The sequence below is a fragment of the Onychostoma macrolepis genome, chromosome 18 (genome assembly GCF_012432095.1).
Source record: "Onychostoma macrolepis isolate SWU-2019 chromosome 18, ASM1243209v1, whole genome shotgun sequence".
In the NCBI taxonomy this organism is placed as follows: domain Eukaryota; kingdom Metazoa; phylum Chordata; class Actinopteri; order Cypriniformes; family Cyprinidae; genus Onychostoma; species Onychostoma macrolepis.
The window spans coordinates 27,126,262-27,141,545 of NC_081172.1; the positions used below are offsets into that span (position 1 = coordinate 27,126,262).

A 15,284-nucleotide genomic window follows, 5' to 3' on the forward strand; every position below is an offset into this window, starting at 1 on the left:
TCTCAACTTTATAGATTATGTTGATAGTGGGCGATGGTCAAAGTAACTTAATAATGTAATCTTTTAACTATGCATAAAAACCTGTTTGTTTATGGGTGTCATGCCATATCATATTTTTAATACGACTGACTTTATATTTAATGTGAATATAACATTGAATGTTAATGTGAATAAAAACATTGCAAGTTAGGCTACTAATCAAAACACTTTCATTGTACAGAAAGAGAGCAATAGTCTAGTTCAAGCACTCTCAAAAACTCCCATTAAAATCACTGAAGCTGTTTACACTATGAAATTAATATCTTGCAGATTCGTACAAACATTTGCACTTTTGTTGTTTCTGACGAGATAATTCACCAGAAAGAGGTATTCAGTCTGCCAGCGAGTGAAGAAAACGAGTGAAGAAAACGCAGCATTTTAGAGATGACTCATCTGAACACCTATGATTGGTCATTGCATTCATAAGCTCAACAGCATCGTGTGTGATATTGTGCAGTGCTGTAAAAATGCGTCTGTCTCTGGCTCAGCACCAGCCAGTGAACGCAGACTTGAATTTATCAACTGATGATATGACGCACTGAACGTTCTAACCACGCCGGTGTGATTGTATCAAATGAAATGGTTTCTCCGGTGCCATTCTTCCCGGAAGTGCATGAGGAGCTTACAAGATTGTGGAAGGCATCTTTTACTGCCTGAAACAAATCTTGTAGCTCCACCGCCCTCACCACCCTCGATGGTGAGGCTGCTTTGGGGTACGCGGGTTGGCATGCAGGTCTGTGTCTAGCTGACATGAAGGAGCATGAGAAGGTACAGTTCCTGAATGCTCCGGTGTCGCAGACTCTCTTCGAAATCTTTGCCCAGCATTTCTCAGCAGCACAGAAGCAGACTGAGGCAATAAAACACATCATGCGCCGGAGGAAACCTGCTGCTTCTACTCCAGCTGCAGCCCCTCAGCCTGCTCATCGCCGTGGGCGCCCCCCTGTGGCTGCCCCCGCTCCCACACAGCCGCATCAGCCTTCCAACAGGCAGTGTCATGGAGCTGGTCGCAGGCGGGACGCCCAGCCTGTCCAGGCCCCCACCAAACCTGACGGCAAGCTTAAGTGCAAGAGGCCCTGAGACAGGCGATCCAGAGATGGAGGAGACTGCTCATTGGGAGATGGTGACTGCACCACACCCTCCCCCGGGGGAGGGCCGGGTGGAGAATATTTTGTTTTGTTTTTGTTCCATTTTTGGTACCCGAAACTTAAATAAAAGAGTGGCTTTTGCCCCTGTCTTGCGTGTGGAAATCGTAGTCCTGCTGGCAAAGGATGTGATATCGGCTGGAGGGACCGACTCTATGAGGTCAGGGTTTTACAGCCCTTATTTCATTGTGCCCATGATCAGTTGTGCGCACAAAGGGACCTGAAGCTCAGATACCTCAGCCAGTTGGGTCTTCAAACTTGTGCCAACGCAGAGGATCTCTTTTCTCGGCATGGAGTTGGATTCAGTCAGCCAGACAGCACGCCTCACCCAGGAACGTGCTCAGTCGGTGCTGAACTGCCTCAAGACTTTATCAGGCAGGACGGCGGTCCCACTGAAATTTTTTGAGAGGATCCTGGGGCATATGGCGGCAGCTACGGCGGTAGTTCCTCTTGGTCTGCTCTATATGAGACCGCTTCAGCACAACGGGCACGCAGTCTCAGGGGTATGGACGGGTCCCCAACTGCATTGGCATATCAATTGCCTCGAGTTGCTAGCAGTATGCCTTGACCTGAGCCGCCTCAGGAGGCGCCTTCGGGGCAGGTACGTTCTGGTCCACATGGACAACACTGCAACCGTGGCGTATATCAACCGGCAAGGCGGTTTACGCTCCCGTTGCATATCGCAACTCGCCCGCCACCTTCTCCTCTGGAGTCAGAAGCATCTGAGGTCCCTTCATGCCATCCACATCCCAGGAGTGTTCAATCGGGCAGCTGACGAGCTAGCGACTCCCAGGTGGTTCCCCTGATTTGGAGGTAGTTCAGAGTTGCTCAGGTAGACCTATTTGCATCTCCAGAAACCACCCACTGCCAGTGGTGCCAGGATACCATCACCTTGGCATATGAAGCACATGGTGTGCTCTGCCCGCTCAGGCTGCGTGCTCACTCCACTAGGGGTGTCGCATTATCCTGGGCGCTGGCTCATGGTGCCTTGCTAGCAGACATCTGTAGAGCTCACTAGGCCTCTTATATCCGTGCTGCAGGGTGTGGCAGCCAGATGCAAAATACCGCATCCCAATGTCCATTGGCTTGTTTAGTTACACTCGAAGTGGATTGGTCTCTCTGGCGAGATCCCAATTCGTCGGTCACCGACGTGTAGTCTCCGTTCCCTCCTTCAGGGACATACGTAACCCTCAGACGTTTTTTTTCCATTTTTTTTTATATAGTACACATATTCACTTACGCTTACATTTATTATTTATTAATTGTTTTATTACATTTGAAAGAAATTGGTATTTCTATTTAGCAAGTATGCATTACATTGATCAAAAGTGACAGTAAAAGACCATTACTTTATTACAAATAAATCCTATTTCAAATAAATGTTCTTTTGAATATTATATTCAAAGAATCCTGAAAATAATACATCACATTACAGAACAAACTAACGAACGAACAAATGCTGTCAATCGATTTAAAAAAAAACTAATTAATCGCACATTTTTCTGAAATTAATCGTGATTAATAACATTAGAGTTTTTAAATATACTTTTATATTGCAATAATTTCACATTCATTCTTCAAATTAATGTACAAACAACATAAAGATATATTTTTAATATTTGTTTAATGCCAACTTTTTGGCTGACAAAAGGACAGTATTGTTCGTGACTGAAGGCCAGCATCACTGATACCAATATATAATTGTTTTCCCATTTGATTTCTCATTTATTATAGCCATTCAGCATTACAGTATAACGGAGTTATCAATTTTAACATTTATTAGACTTTAAAAAATGTGAACTTAAAACAATCTTCACATAAACCTATTCTAATAATGCCATATGTAGATAATTGTTCCCTTCAGCAGAAATATACAGAAATTGTATAAAGTTATCAAAAACTAAATTAAATATAGATGAACCCCTTAAATCTATAAAAGTTATTGATTTTCTCTTTTTTCTTTTTTCTTTTCTTTTCTCTTTGATTGACAGACATCACAGCAGCTGGTTATTAGGTTATTTGCCTGCTGTTGCTTTAAGAGCTGCCGCTAAACGTGAAGCAGATCTGATACGCATCATATTTTCTCTCAACTCTAGTTACCTTTTGTGACCCACTTCAGGTCTTAAAGTCTCTAATAATGAACTGATGAGTTGAATCAAGGGTGTTAGATGAGGGAGACAGTGCTAGGATGCTCCAGGACAGTTCTGAAAACCATTTCAGAGACATGTTCTTATATCTGACTCGTATAAAATATATTACATGCATGCACAGTTTTAAAGCAGCTTTAATCACCTTTTTGGTAACTTCATGACTTAACTGACCACGACATTGCATGCACGTAGTTTATTTCATGCTTTGATATGAAATGATTCAGGGCAGGCTACAGTGTGTGCCGGCACCTTTGTGCGTGCAATTGAAAAGCACGTGCTCTGAGCATGGTACTGTGTCCGCGCTCGTTTGACTCGCGCTTGGCTCTGATGTGAAGTTGGAGCACGCGCCTGAAACATCTCTGGTTTTATGTGGTCGTAAAGACGTTCTGCGACTGAATAAATGCACTTCTTGTCAATAGGAAAAGTGAAAGTCGCTAAACGGGTCTGCAAATTTGCTACGTTGGCAACACTGTGCATCTCCATTTCTCCAACTACGGGCTAGGCCACGGGTCAAACAGAAAATGCACACAGCGTTAATAAAATTAGTGCCGCTAAAATTAATTTGTGTTAACGCGTTATTAACAGCACAAATATAAATATAAATAAATTATATATATATATATATATATATATAACAGGGATCTCCTCCACTTTTCCATTAGAGGACAACTGAGGAGTGAGATTTGAGACAGGCCACTAAAGCGCTCCCTCATGCTGCTTGTGTCTGCGTGAAATAATTGTCTGAGTGCGATTTCTTTTCATTTCTAATGATCCGGTAAATTTGAGCCTTGATGCTGATGCTTGTCTGGAAACAAACTGCATCGACCAGTTGGAGACGGATAGGTTGACACACAAGGACCATAATTTACCATATGGAACAGGAAGCTCAGTCAGTTCTGATGCAAATCACTCTGGCAAAGTCTTTTGATGTTATTCATCGCTATTGTCCTGAAGAAAACCGACAGCACTGTGGCACTTGATTTGGATGGATGCATCAAATAGTGTTTCTTCTCAAAGTTCACTCAGGAGGGCGCAACAGAAATGAATCACACTTTGCGTTTGCAGAGTTATAAAATAATGGCATTATGATTATCAGATGACACATGCTAAGGAGAGCCGGGCTGAACTAAGTGAAACAGAGCTGCCGATGATATCCACCAAACATAAAGATATCCAATGAGGGGAGGGGTGGGAAGAGATAAGGACTAAGCTGAAACTGTGTCAGCACAGGCCGGGATTTATTTTGCTCAGAATGGAGTGTTTTGGAATGGTGAATTTAGACCTGTGCTAATACCACTGAAGCTCTCTCTCGGCTCCTTATCGTGGTGTAAACAGTAATGGTCACGCTCACGCTTGTATGGTGCAATAATGACCTCTGTCTGTTTGCAATCTCACATCTGGACATAGTCCAAAATGCTTTGGAAAGATGCTACAGTCAAATTGCCAAACGCTTTTGAAGTAACATCAGACCACTATACAAACGGGGATTAAATAGGATGAGATTTTGCATTGCTGTTATTTTTCCAATTATAAATGAATAGTTCACCCTGAAGTTAATTCTGTTATGAAAAGTCATGTTTTTAGTCTTTTTATAGTGTATTTCATCCTTTTTAGAATTTGACATTTGTTACCATGAAATGCACCATGCAGAAATTTCGTAAAGAGTGTGTAAAAAAAAAGCAAGGTAACACTTTACTTAAAGCCTTAATGTGTAACGCATTATAAAGTAGTTTTAATGTATAAATAACGCTGTGTAAAGCACCTTATAATGCATTGTACAATCTCATGAATAATTGTAACCACAGTTAATACATTATAACACTATTTTAAATTTGGTTATAATTATAAGATATAATGTATAATGTATTACAATGCACATTATGAATAATTATAATGCACTATACCCTTTAATAGCCCTTTATAATTTAATGAATTATACATATAGGCTTTAGGTAAAGCGTTACCAATATATATATATTATATATATAGGAGCATGTTTTAGAAGTATGTTATTTCAGTTTTTCGAGGGGTGAGAACCAGAAAGGCGTAAGTGACATTTCACCAACTTTACAGGAGAGCCAAAACAAAAAGTTTTACCATAGTTTGATCTGACTTAGTGTACTGATTTAAACTGTTTATAATAGAAAGTTGTACACTCATGGATGACAGTATTTTTGCCAGTATAAAGAGCTCATTAAGAGCTTTCATTTGAAATATACTATATCTCAATTTCACCAAAAAATGTCACTTATGCCCTTCTGGTTCTCACCCCTCGTTTTCTACTTCACAATTTCACCTTAATTTGAATGTGTTACTTGTAGTTTAAAATTGTAAAATTGAGTACATTTTACAAGAAAATACTTTTTTAATACTATTTTAGTCTTTCTATTTCAAAATGTCACTGTTAATTCTATGTGTTACTTGCCGTTTCTTTGTAATATTGTATTTTTAATTTACTACATATATATATATTTTTTTTTTCCTAGCTGTAAATAAATATTATTGGAATACATTTTACATGGAAATACTATTTCAATCTGTCTACATCAAATTCAGTGTAATACTTGCCATTTCTTTGTAATTATTTGTGAGTGTAGGAATTTCTGAGTGAAAACTGTTTCAAAGTAAATGCTCAATGCATGAAAAATAACAGCATACAGATTTAATACAAGCTGAGAGTGAGTAATGAGATTTTTTAAAGCGAGCTATCCCTTTAAAACTTCTTCTAATCTTCTTCGTTAAGGGACTGAGCAGACAGGAAGAGAGGAAGCTGGATGAGGTTACTCTGGGTCTTTGGGAGCACTAAATGTTCTAAAAATGGCCATCTCACCACAAGCCTTTCATCTGATAGTGCTCGTTCAACTGTCCTGTCTGTATCCTTCTCTTCCCAATCTCTTTGTCTCACTGCATCTGAGTTCATTTAACCTGCAATTACAGGGACTGGTGCAAGACAAACAGAAACTGTAAAATGACTGAAGAAAGAAAGTTGAGATTAACCTATTAAAAAGACTCGTTTCGATCAGCAAAGAGTCCAGGCTGGTTTATGCTGGTCTAGCTTGAACTTAACTCCTCTAGTAACAAGTATTTTTTTTCTTTCCACGGTCTAAACGAAATGCTTAAAAAAAAAAAAAATGAATTATCCAAGCACTGATATTTGATGTGTAACATATAGTCATGTGAAGAAGAATTTTGGATCAATAAGATGTAATCTAACAGCACAGTACAACAAATAGAGAAGACAAGTGCATGGCAAAATGTCTTCTTATTACTGGTTAGAACAAAAACTAACATGGACAGCTTCAAGAGTTTGTCACCTTTGTGTGATGCACGATATTAGATTTTTGCCGATATCCGATATGGCGATTTAAAAAAAAAAATTTTTTGCCCGATAGCCGATGCCGATAGCAATATATAACACCAAGTCTCTCCTGTGCAGAAATTATAAAACATATTTATTTTTAACCTTGGTTAGTTTTGAGCAAAAACTTATTCTTTAGAACTAATAAACATTATTAAAGTTCTTTTATTTTTTAATGAGAGTACATTGAAAGTTTTGGAAATAACTATAATAAAATCATTTTATTATTTATTTATTTATTTTTAGACATGCAATTGAAACCTTAACATTTTAATTGTGGGTTTAACATTAATAGATGGTCTAAAGCAAAAGAGCTGTAAAAATTCTAAAAATCTTTAGAGCTCTTGTAATTAAATTTTCATAATCCATTTGAAAAAAAAAAAAGTTGCATATTAATGAATAAATCTGTATGTAAGTGTCATGTTTGTGATTTTTATTCATGCAAGCTATAGCTTCTGACCTTTAAATCAAAACAGACTTGTGATGTATGACATCAATTACTGATTTATTTATTCAGAAACACAAGTATCTTAATGCTATTTGTGCATTTTACTTTTTATTTTATTACAAATAGTTCAATGTTTACATTTTAAGCCTTTATCGGCCGATTCTGTTAACGTTCCAATAATATCACGCATTCCTAATTGAAAGGAGTTGTGTTGCTTAATATTTGTGTGTAAACCGTGATACTTTTTTCAGGATTCTTCAATAAATAGAATGTTAAAATGAAAAACATTTATTTGAAATATAAATGTTTTGTAAAATTATAAATACCTTACTTATAGCACTACCTTGTGGTTATTCGTCACAAACTTGGTACACAGCCTCTTGTCCAAAATTTGCAGATATATAAGCCTATCAAATCTCCTCATTATGAGTCATTCACAGTTGGAATTATTGACTTCTGAATTTTGATTGTCTGTTGTCTATTTCAGTTGATTTGTCTAATTGATATTTCTAGGATAAGCACATGCACCAAAGAAAATGTGACTCCTTCATTTAAACAGCTCCAGATCTATGATGATTCGTTTTAGCTGCAGTGCCATCTGCACTTGCATTTAAATGGGGCATGAAATGGGCCACTTTCATAGTATGGAACCTACAGTAAGTATGAAATACAGCAGAGCAAATCTACTACTGGCATAGAAGATAAATCTATATGACTTGTAATATCCATCTTATAAGATTCTTGAATATAATATTTGTTTTCATATGCAGCCAGCATCCAAAACAAAACACATGCTGGTGACCTTTTTGCTGCTCTTTTCAACAGGGTACAGAAACGGAGACAGAACAGAGAGAGTACCCACCTGGCGAATGAGGAGGGGGGGCACACATTAGCACAACACCCTGGCCTTCCCTCACCGAAACAGCTCCTCTCGCCCGACCGCTGAATGCCCCGAGATCTGCAAACACACACACACAAGCGTAGACTTAGCCAGTGACAGAGTGACACACGGTGGCACAGAGGCAGCTGTTAACCTGTAGATTAAGGGTCAGAGATTGCATGAAAATCGGATAAGCGCTCGCGGCTTGGCTAGATTTAGTATCTGTCACCTGAGGTTTGACCTCCGCGTGAGCTTTCACTTTAACCTGCTCCACACCCCAAACCTGACGCTTAAATCTCACTTCCTGTTTCCCTCCTGACACGATGGCCAAGTGGTAATTAAAACAGGTAACCTTGCTCGAAGCCTTCAATCTTGTGAGTACATTTAAAATACCGACGAGACGTGGAAAATCATTTTAGTTCACAAAAAGCTGAGAATTGTGGGCGATCATTACAATTTCAAGCCATGTCTGAGGAGAGACATCGGGTGGTATTTTTAAAATGTAATTTGAGTTGGAACGTAGAGGTGAAGGTTTCTGTGGGTAGCGGCGTTCTGGAAATCACACAGCGCAGGGATGGTTTCATCAGGCCACAGGAGTCTCACAACTGAGTCGACAGGTGGAGATACTACAGTTAATCTGTTGAAACAAATTTCATTTGCATAAATTACCATAATTAATCTGCAAACTTTCAGCACAACACCGTGCCATTGGCTGACTGCCCCTCGCAGTGAGAAAAGGTGAGGGGGGTGTAGATTTACCACAGTATTGCAAATAAATTACACATTTTGACGTTAAGAACAACATTGTCATTGTTCATGGTTGCTGTTACAGGTCATGAGACACACCAGAGATCTTTCATTTAAGTACCCAGCTAACAAAAAAGAAAAAAAGTGCTGAGAGGGTGTTGTTAATATACCTATTAAGTTATGAACAAAACAAAAACAAAACAATAATAGAAGAAGAAGAAGAAAATAATAATGCTAATAATAATAATAAAATCCATGAATGATGTTTAAATGAATTATCATGCAAATTTTTTGGGAATTACATTAAAGACCTGGGCCTGTATTCTTAAAGATTCTAAGAATCCTCTCAGAGAGCTCCTAATTTAGCTTAACAATTTCTAACTAGGAGTCTTAGCTTAAAAGTGATTCAGGACCAACCTGAGAGCAACTCCGAGCAAGGAAAAGACAAAAACTTTTATCTCAGTGAGGAGGTGGGGCTGACCCCGTTGCTAGCTATGACACAGTCTTTTGAAGACTGTGATTGGTTGGTTGTCCAAGAAGGAAATAAAAGAGCGCTTTTAAGAGTAGGGTCTACTAAAAGCCTTCACTTTGAAATTACAGGCGTATTTTTTCCTGTTTTACCGTACTCTCTCTCTCTCTCTCTCTCTCTCTCTCTCTCTCTCACACACATTATATATGTATATATATATTCTTATTTTTTATTCACCATGCTGACATACTTAACATATTTTATAGGAAATGAACAGCGACGCAATAAGATTTTGAAAGTGCTGTAATTGTTTGTGCGATCACTTTGCTTAAAGAAGGTTGTGACAGACCCAGATCATCACTGCTGCATAGTTGCATTTTTCCAGTTGCCAAATATGTTAATGTAGTGATTACGTCCATTTCTGGCGCTATGGCATTTCAGCGCAGTGTCGGAGATGTTAGCGTGTCTCAAATAAGATCGGTCATAAACATGATTCCTGCACGATCTAATGTGTAGCGTCTTATTAACTCACTGCCATGCATTGTGTGCACACATTTCTTCTTCTCATGTTTCGTCCATTTTCTTCACTGCTAAAGAAACTCTTAAGCCCCTTAAAAGTCATCGTCTGTACTCCTAACAATTTTGGACCTTAAGACCTCTTTTAAGGGTTAAGATGCTTTTTGAATTACTTTTTTCTTTACTAGGATATTTTCTTTAATCTTAAGAGGAAACACCCACATTTCTAAGAATTTTCTTAGAATTTTGTTACTAGGAGCAACTCTTAGCACTAAGTTTTTTTATGAATACGGGCACAGATAACTAAAAATTACAGGAGTCTTTTCTCAGGAGAAACACATCAAAAGCAAGGAGATAGAGTCTCCATTTAATCTCAAAGCCCTCTAGGAGAAAATATTGAGATATAAAGATATCACACAACTGACTTCTTTCCTATGTGAAAAATGTTGAAAGACCTCAAAATCTCAAATACCATAATAATAAAGTCTGCCTTTTAGGGTACAGTGAGAGTGTCAACTACCATATGTAAGCTTCAGTGGAAACAATCAATCATACTGATTTATGCAAATACCACAATGAAACAATTAAAAAAAAAAAAAAAGATTTACACACAACATGAGCATTCAATGACACATGTTCAGCCCTGGGGCTCCTGGGCCAATTCAACTCTTAATTTTTTAAAGGTCATTTTGGCTTAGTTTGAGTCTGCACTTAGAACTTACACTTCTCTAAGCTCTTGGTAACAAGGTGCAAATGGAAATGAAACGTTAGCAGCATTTATGGAGGTCAGCAAATCAATAAATGTCCCAGTTAAGCATCGCTGTGCTGACATATCAACAAATATAATGACACAACCAGAGTTCGACTGGAATGACACTTAATTTGGCTTAGCAGCCACATTCGTGCAAGGAACTAAACGATAACAACTTTTTTCTAGGTTTTTTTCTAAGTGATAAACAGCTTTTGCTAATTAAAACTAGCTTCCAGATCTAGAGGAAGAAAACAAGACAACTTCTCAGTTATGTTTGTTTTAAGCAGTATTTTTTTTTTTATAAAACAATATTTTATACCTTCTGAAAAAGTTTCCCAGTGGAGGGAAAAACGTCTCAAGGTTACGTATGTAACCCTAGTTCCATGAGGGAATGAGACACTGCATCGAACGCTTTGGGAACGCCTTCAGTGAGACCATGCTTTGAAACATGTGTGTAATCAAACCAATGGATGGGCGCAACGTCACGGACAGGGTGACGTGTGACAAGGAAGCTGTAAAAGCATGTGAGGTGGATACACCGGCAGCCTCTGGAGAATGAGGGAAGTGCTCGCAGGGATGCCGGAAGTATGGCAGGAGACGAGGACCACCTTGATGGCCTCCTTCCTCAGCAGAGTATTTACTTCTTGTTCTAACCTCTAGCCTGCTCGGGACCCACCACAGTGGAAACAATCCAGTTGAAACGAGGTGGAGGAGAACCAAACTGAATTCTGTAACCTCTTTCTACAGTCTGCAGGACCCATTTTGAGATATTTGGCAGAAGCTGCCAGAAAATCTACTAAGGGAATCAGTCTCTCGAGACTGACCTCCGGTGTAATAGGAGACCTCCTCAGAGGTAGCGAGCCCCTCAGAGCCACTACGTTTCCGTGCGGACACTGGGATGTGCACTCGCTGGAGACCGCTGTGCTCTGAAGCACCGGCTGTGGCAGGGTTAACAGGTTAACAGCTCGGTCTCCTGAGGGTACTGGGGAGAGATGGGCACCATATAATGAGGTGTACACTGCTCTTCCCCAGCGGGGGCAACCCTCAGAAGCCCTGGGACACAAACATCAGGGCTTCTTTGTCGAAGACTTCTTAGCAAGAAGGACGGTTCTCAGATCGACCTTCGGCTTCGAAGTCTTTGATTGTGAGCGTTGCTCCTTTCGCGAACCCCACTCGCGAGGGGGCGTGCGAGTCGCGATGCTCACTTTCTGCACCTCTCTGTACGAGGAGCAGGTACACGGTTGAACTAGAGAGCGGCGAGACAAGAACCGATGAGACGCCGCTGCTTGTTTACGAGCCTCCTGAAACCTGTCAACGACGGAGTTGACGGAGTCGCCGAACAAGCCAGAAGGGCGCAAGCAGGACGTCGAGGAGGAAGACCCTTTATACCTGACAGGGTCAACCAGAGATGCCTCTCCGTGGCCACTAGGGCTGCCATAGACCGCCCGATTGCCATAGACCGTGGTCTCCTTTATGGCACGAAGAGACAAATCAGCAGTTCTTCTTAGCTCTTGAATATCCTCAGATTTAACTTCCTTGCCCTCATACAGCTCTTTCAGCAGGTCTGCTTGGTATGCTTGCAAAACTGCCATTGTATGCAAGCAAGCACCAGCATCGATGTAGTACGCAGCGGCTTGGTGGGCAGTGCCAGGGCTTTTAGAGACGATGCCACACCAGGAGACAGATAGCCTGCGAGCGTCTGCTCAACCCGGGGCATCGTTCTATAACCACGCTCATTTAGTCCCGAGACGTTGCTGTAATCAATGAGAGAGAGACTAAAGAGGCGGGCCAAATATGGTCTTGCCCACGATCTCGAAACCTCAGTATGGAGATCGGGGAAAAACGGCAAACCCCGGCGTGGAGGGAGTGGCTTAGATCTAATTTGAGGGTTCAGCCTGCTTCTCGGCGGGCCACTGAAGATTTAACTTGACCACAGCGCAAGTTATCACCTCCACAAGCTTCTCATACTGTGCAGACTGGGGTGGTTTCTTCGGCGGAGGACGATAGTTTGAGCGCCGCATCCTCACAATGGGGGGGAAGAAACTGCTCCATCGGAGTGTGCTTCCGAACCCTGGGAGGCACTGGATCCTCTGGCAGAGGAAGAAGAAAGGGACTCACCCGTCTCCATTCCCTCCACGAAATCCACCTGCGAACCCAACGACCATCACTGAATGAAAAAAGCTGCCGGTGTATCCACCTTACGTGCTTTTATAGCTTCCTGGTCACACGTCACCCAGTCCGTGACGTCGCACCCATCCATTGGTTTGATTACACACATGTTTCAGAGCATGGTCTTGCTGAAGGCATTCCCAAAGCGTTCGAAGCAGCTTTTATTTTTGTGTTTTTGTTTCATTTCCAGGACAAAAATCTAAACAGTTAAAATTATAATCAGTCAAGTTAGTATGTTAGTCAGTACATTAAATACTGGTCACACTTTATATTAGGTGGCCTTAACTACTATGTACTTGCATAAAAAAAATAAGTACAATGTACTTATTGTGGTCATACTGTATTGCAAAACACATTTGCTGCTATTGAGGTGGGATACGGGTAGGTTAGGGACAGGTTTGGTGGTATGGGTAGGTTTAAGGGTAGGCTAAGGTGTAAGGGATGGGTCAACAGTGTAATTATAAATGTAATTACAGAAATTAATTACAGATGTAATTACATATAGGTATTTTAAAACACATAAGTACAATGTAAAAACATGTATGTACACAATAAGTGCATTGTACCAAATTATTAATTTAAATGTAAGTACATAGTAGTTAAGGCCACCTAATATAAAGTGGGACCAAAATACTTTACAATGTACTTTAATGTAAAACTTTTCATTTGACTTGATTAGAAAGTATACATAAGTGTATTAAGAAACATATTCTTTAATTGTATTTATATTATCTTTATATTAATTATATTTATAATATATTTAATTACATTATCTCAAGTACAGTTTTTAAAATACTTTTAAGATTTGAAGTACACTACAAGTGCACATTCAATACAATTAAGTACACGAGATAATAAAGAGATCTCGCTTGTTATTCCTTTCTAAGAGCAGTGGAAAATTCAGCAACTTTCCGTCAAGTATGGCTGTTCATATAATTATTTATTTTCCATGTAATTGTCACGTGTTTGTTCCGTTTTGCCCTCATTTGGTTTTTCTGTTCCCATTTTTTTTCCCTGATTAGTTTCCAGCCGTGTTTAATTACTCCTCACCTGTTTCTGTTCTTCCTCGATTGATTTGCTTTGGTTTATAAGCCCTGTGGTTCTATGTCTTCACGTCTGCTGTTGTATGTCTTCCCTGCCTGTGATCCCTGACTACCTTCTGGAAATTAAAGACTTTCGTTGTGTGAACTTCTCGTCTCCGTGCCTCCCTGTGATATGTGACAGAACAGCAGACCTACAAAAATAACGAGCGGCGTTCCTTTTCCCCGGTTTTGTTTTCCCGTTTTTTGAAAAGTTTTTTGTTTTTCCCTGTTTCTCCCACGGCATGGAAACTGCCGAACAATTCGCCGCCCTAGCCTATCGAGATCTCCCCTTCTACGAGTACGCTGGGGAATTCTGCAAGCTCGCAACGGTGGATGACGCCACTCTCAATCGTCTGTTCTGGCTCGGGGGCCGATTACCATTTCCCCGTGGACCTCCCAGACACCACTGGACTGAGTTGGAGAGAAGGGATCTTCCGATGTCTGGGAAGGAGCCTGCTGTCCGCGGGGAAATTCACGCCGCTGTCCGCAGCTCACTCTAGCCCACCGTCCGCGAGGAAATTCATGCCGCCGTCAGCGGCCAATGCAACCCACTGTCCGTGGGGAACTCAACGCTGCCATCCGTGGCTATCCCGAGGCCGCCGTCCGTGGGGAAATTAACGCCACCGTACGCGGCCCACGCAAGCCCGCCGTCATTCGCGGCCAAAGCAAGCCCGCCAAGCGTGTGGCAAGCCTTCCAGTCGTGGCTCCCCCCAGGCCAATGCCAGCCCCTCGTAAGAACTATGCTGTGCCTGCGCTTCCCGAGCGCCCTCCAGAGCCTGCTCCTCGCAAGCGCCCTCCAGAGCCCTCCTCTCCAGGGCCAGTCCTGTCCAGCCCTCCATCGTCTCCTACATCTCCGCTGGTCCCGTCCAGCCCTCCATCGTCTCCTACATCTCCGCTGGCCTCCCTGTGATATGTGCCAGTAATTGTATGCACTATGTGAAAGAGTTCCAGCAGGCTTAGACATGTGGGTAATTAATCCTTTCTTTTTTTATTTTTTTATTTCTCTTTCTTTCTTTCTTTTTTCTTTCTTTCTTTCTTTCCTCATTGTGGGTTGAGACAGAACAGAAGACAGAGTTTATGGGACAGGAGACAAGCTGTTTCATCTGCCCTGGTCGTGGGTGGTGTTGATTAGCCCCTTTCAAACTGAAGTGAGGCAGTTTTAATTTCACACAGCAGCAGTGACATCGGGGGGCCTGGGAGAAACTACCAAGCGTGGTTAATTTCTGCATATCAAGCAACATAATCCACACAAACGAGAAACAACACTCGCAATCCACATCCATACTGTGACTACACTACATCTATTCATCAGCTCTGAAAACAAAAGTCATATTGGCTCTAAAGTGAGGCATCTGGTCTGTCCTGACTGAAGGTTTTAAAATATCTAGGCTAACATGACTGGTTTTGACACAACAATGCGGTAAATCACTTCTACTGAACAATAGCTGATCTTTGCCCCTGTCTATTATAACATCTGACAGACCACTATATTCTCTGGTGGAACGTATGATTTGAAAAGCACAACCTTGACAT

General features: G+C 41.0%; 1 protein-coding gene across 4 annotated transcripts in view; it reads right to left on the minus strand.

The window, feature by feature from the left end:
- The window catches only part of cntn5 (contactin 5), a 382,381-nt gene that overhangs the window by 112,252 nt on the left and 254,845 nt on the right, over positions 1 to 15,284 (minus strand). For all 4 annotated transcript variants that reach the window (XM_058751508.1, XM_058751507.1, XM_058751506.1 and 1 more), the window contains one exon: positions 8,000 to 8,095. In XM_058751508.1, the coding sequence (XP_058607491.1) occupies positions 8,000 to 8,095 (96 nt within the window). The remainder of the gene's footprint in view (positions 1 to 7,999; positions 8,096 to 15,284) is intronic.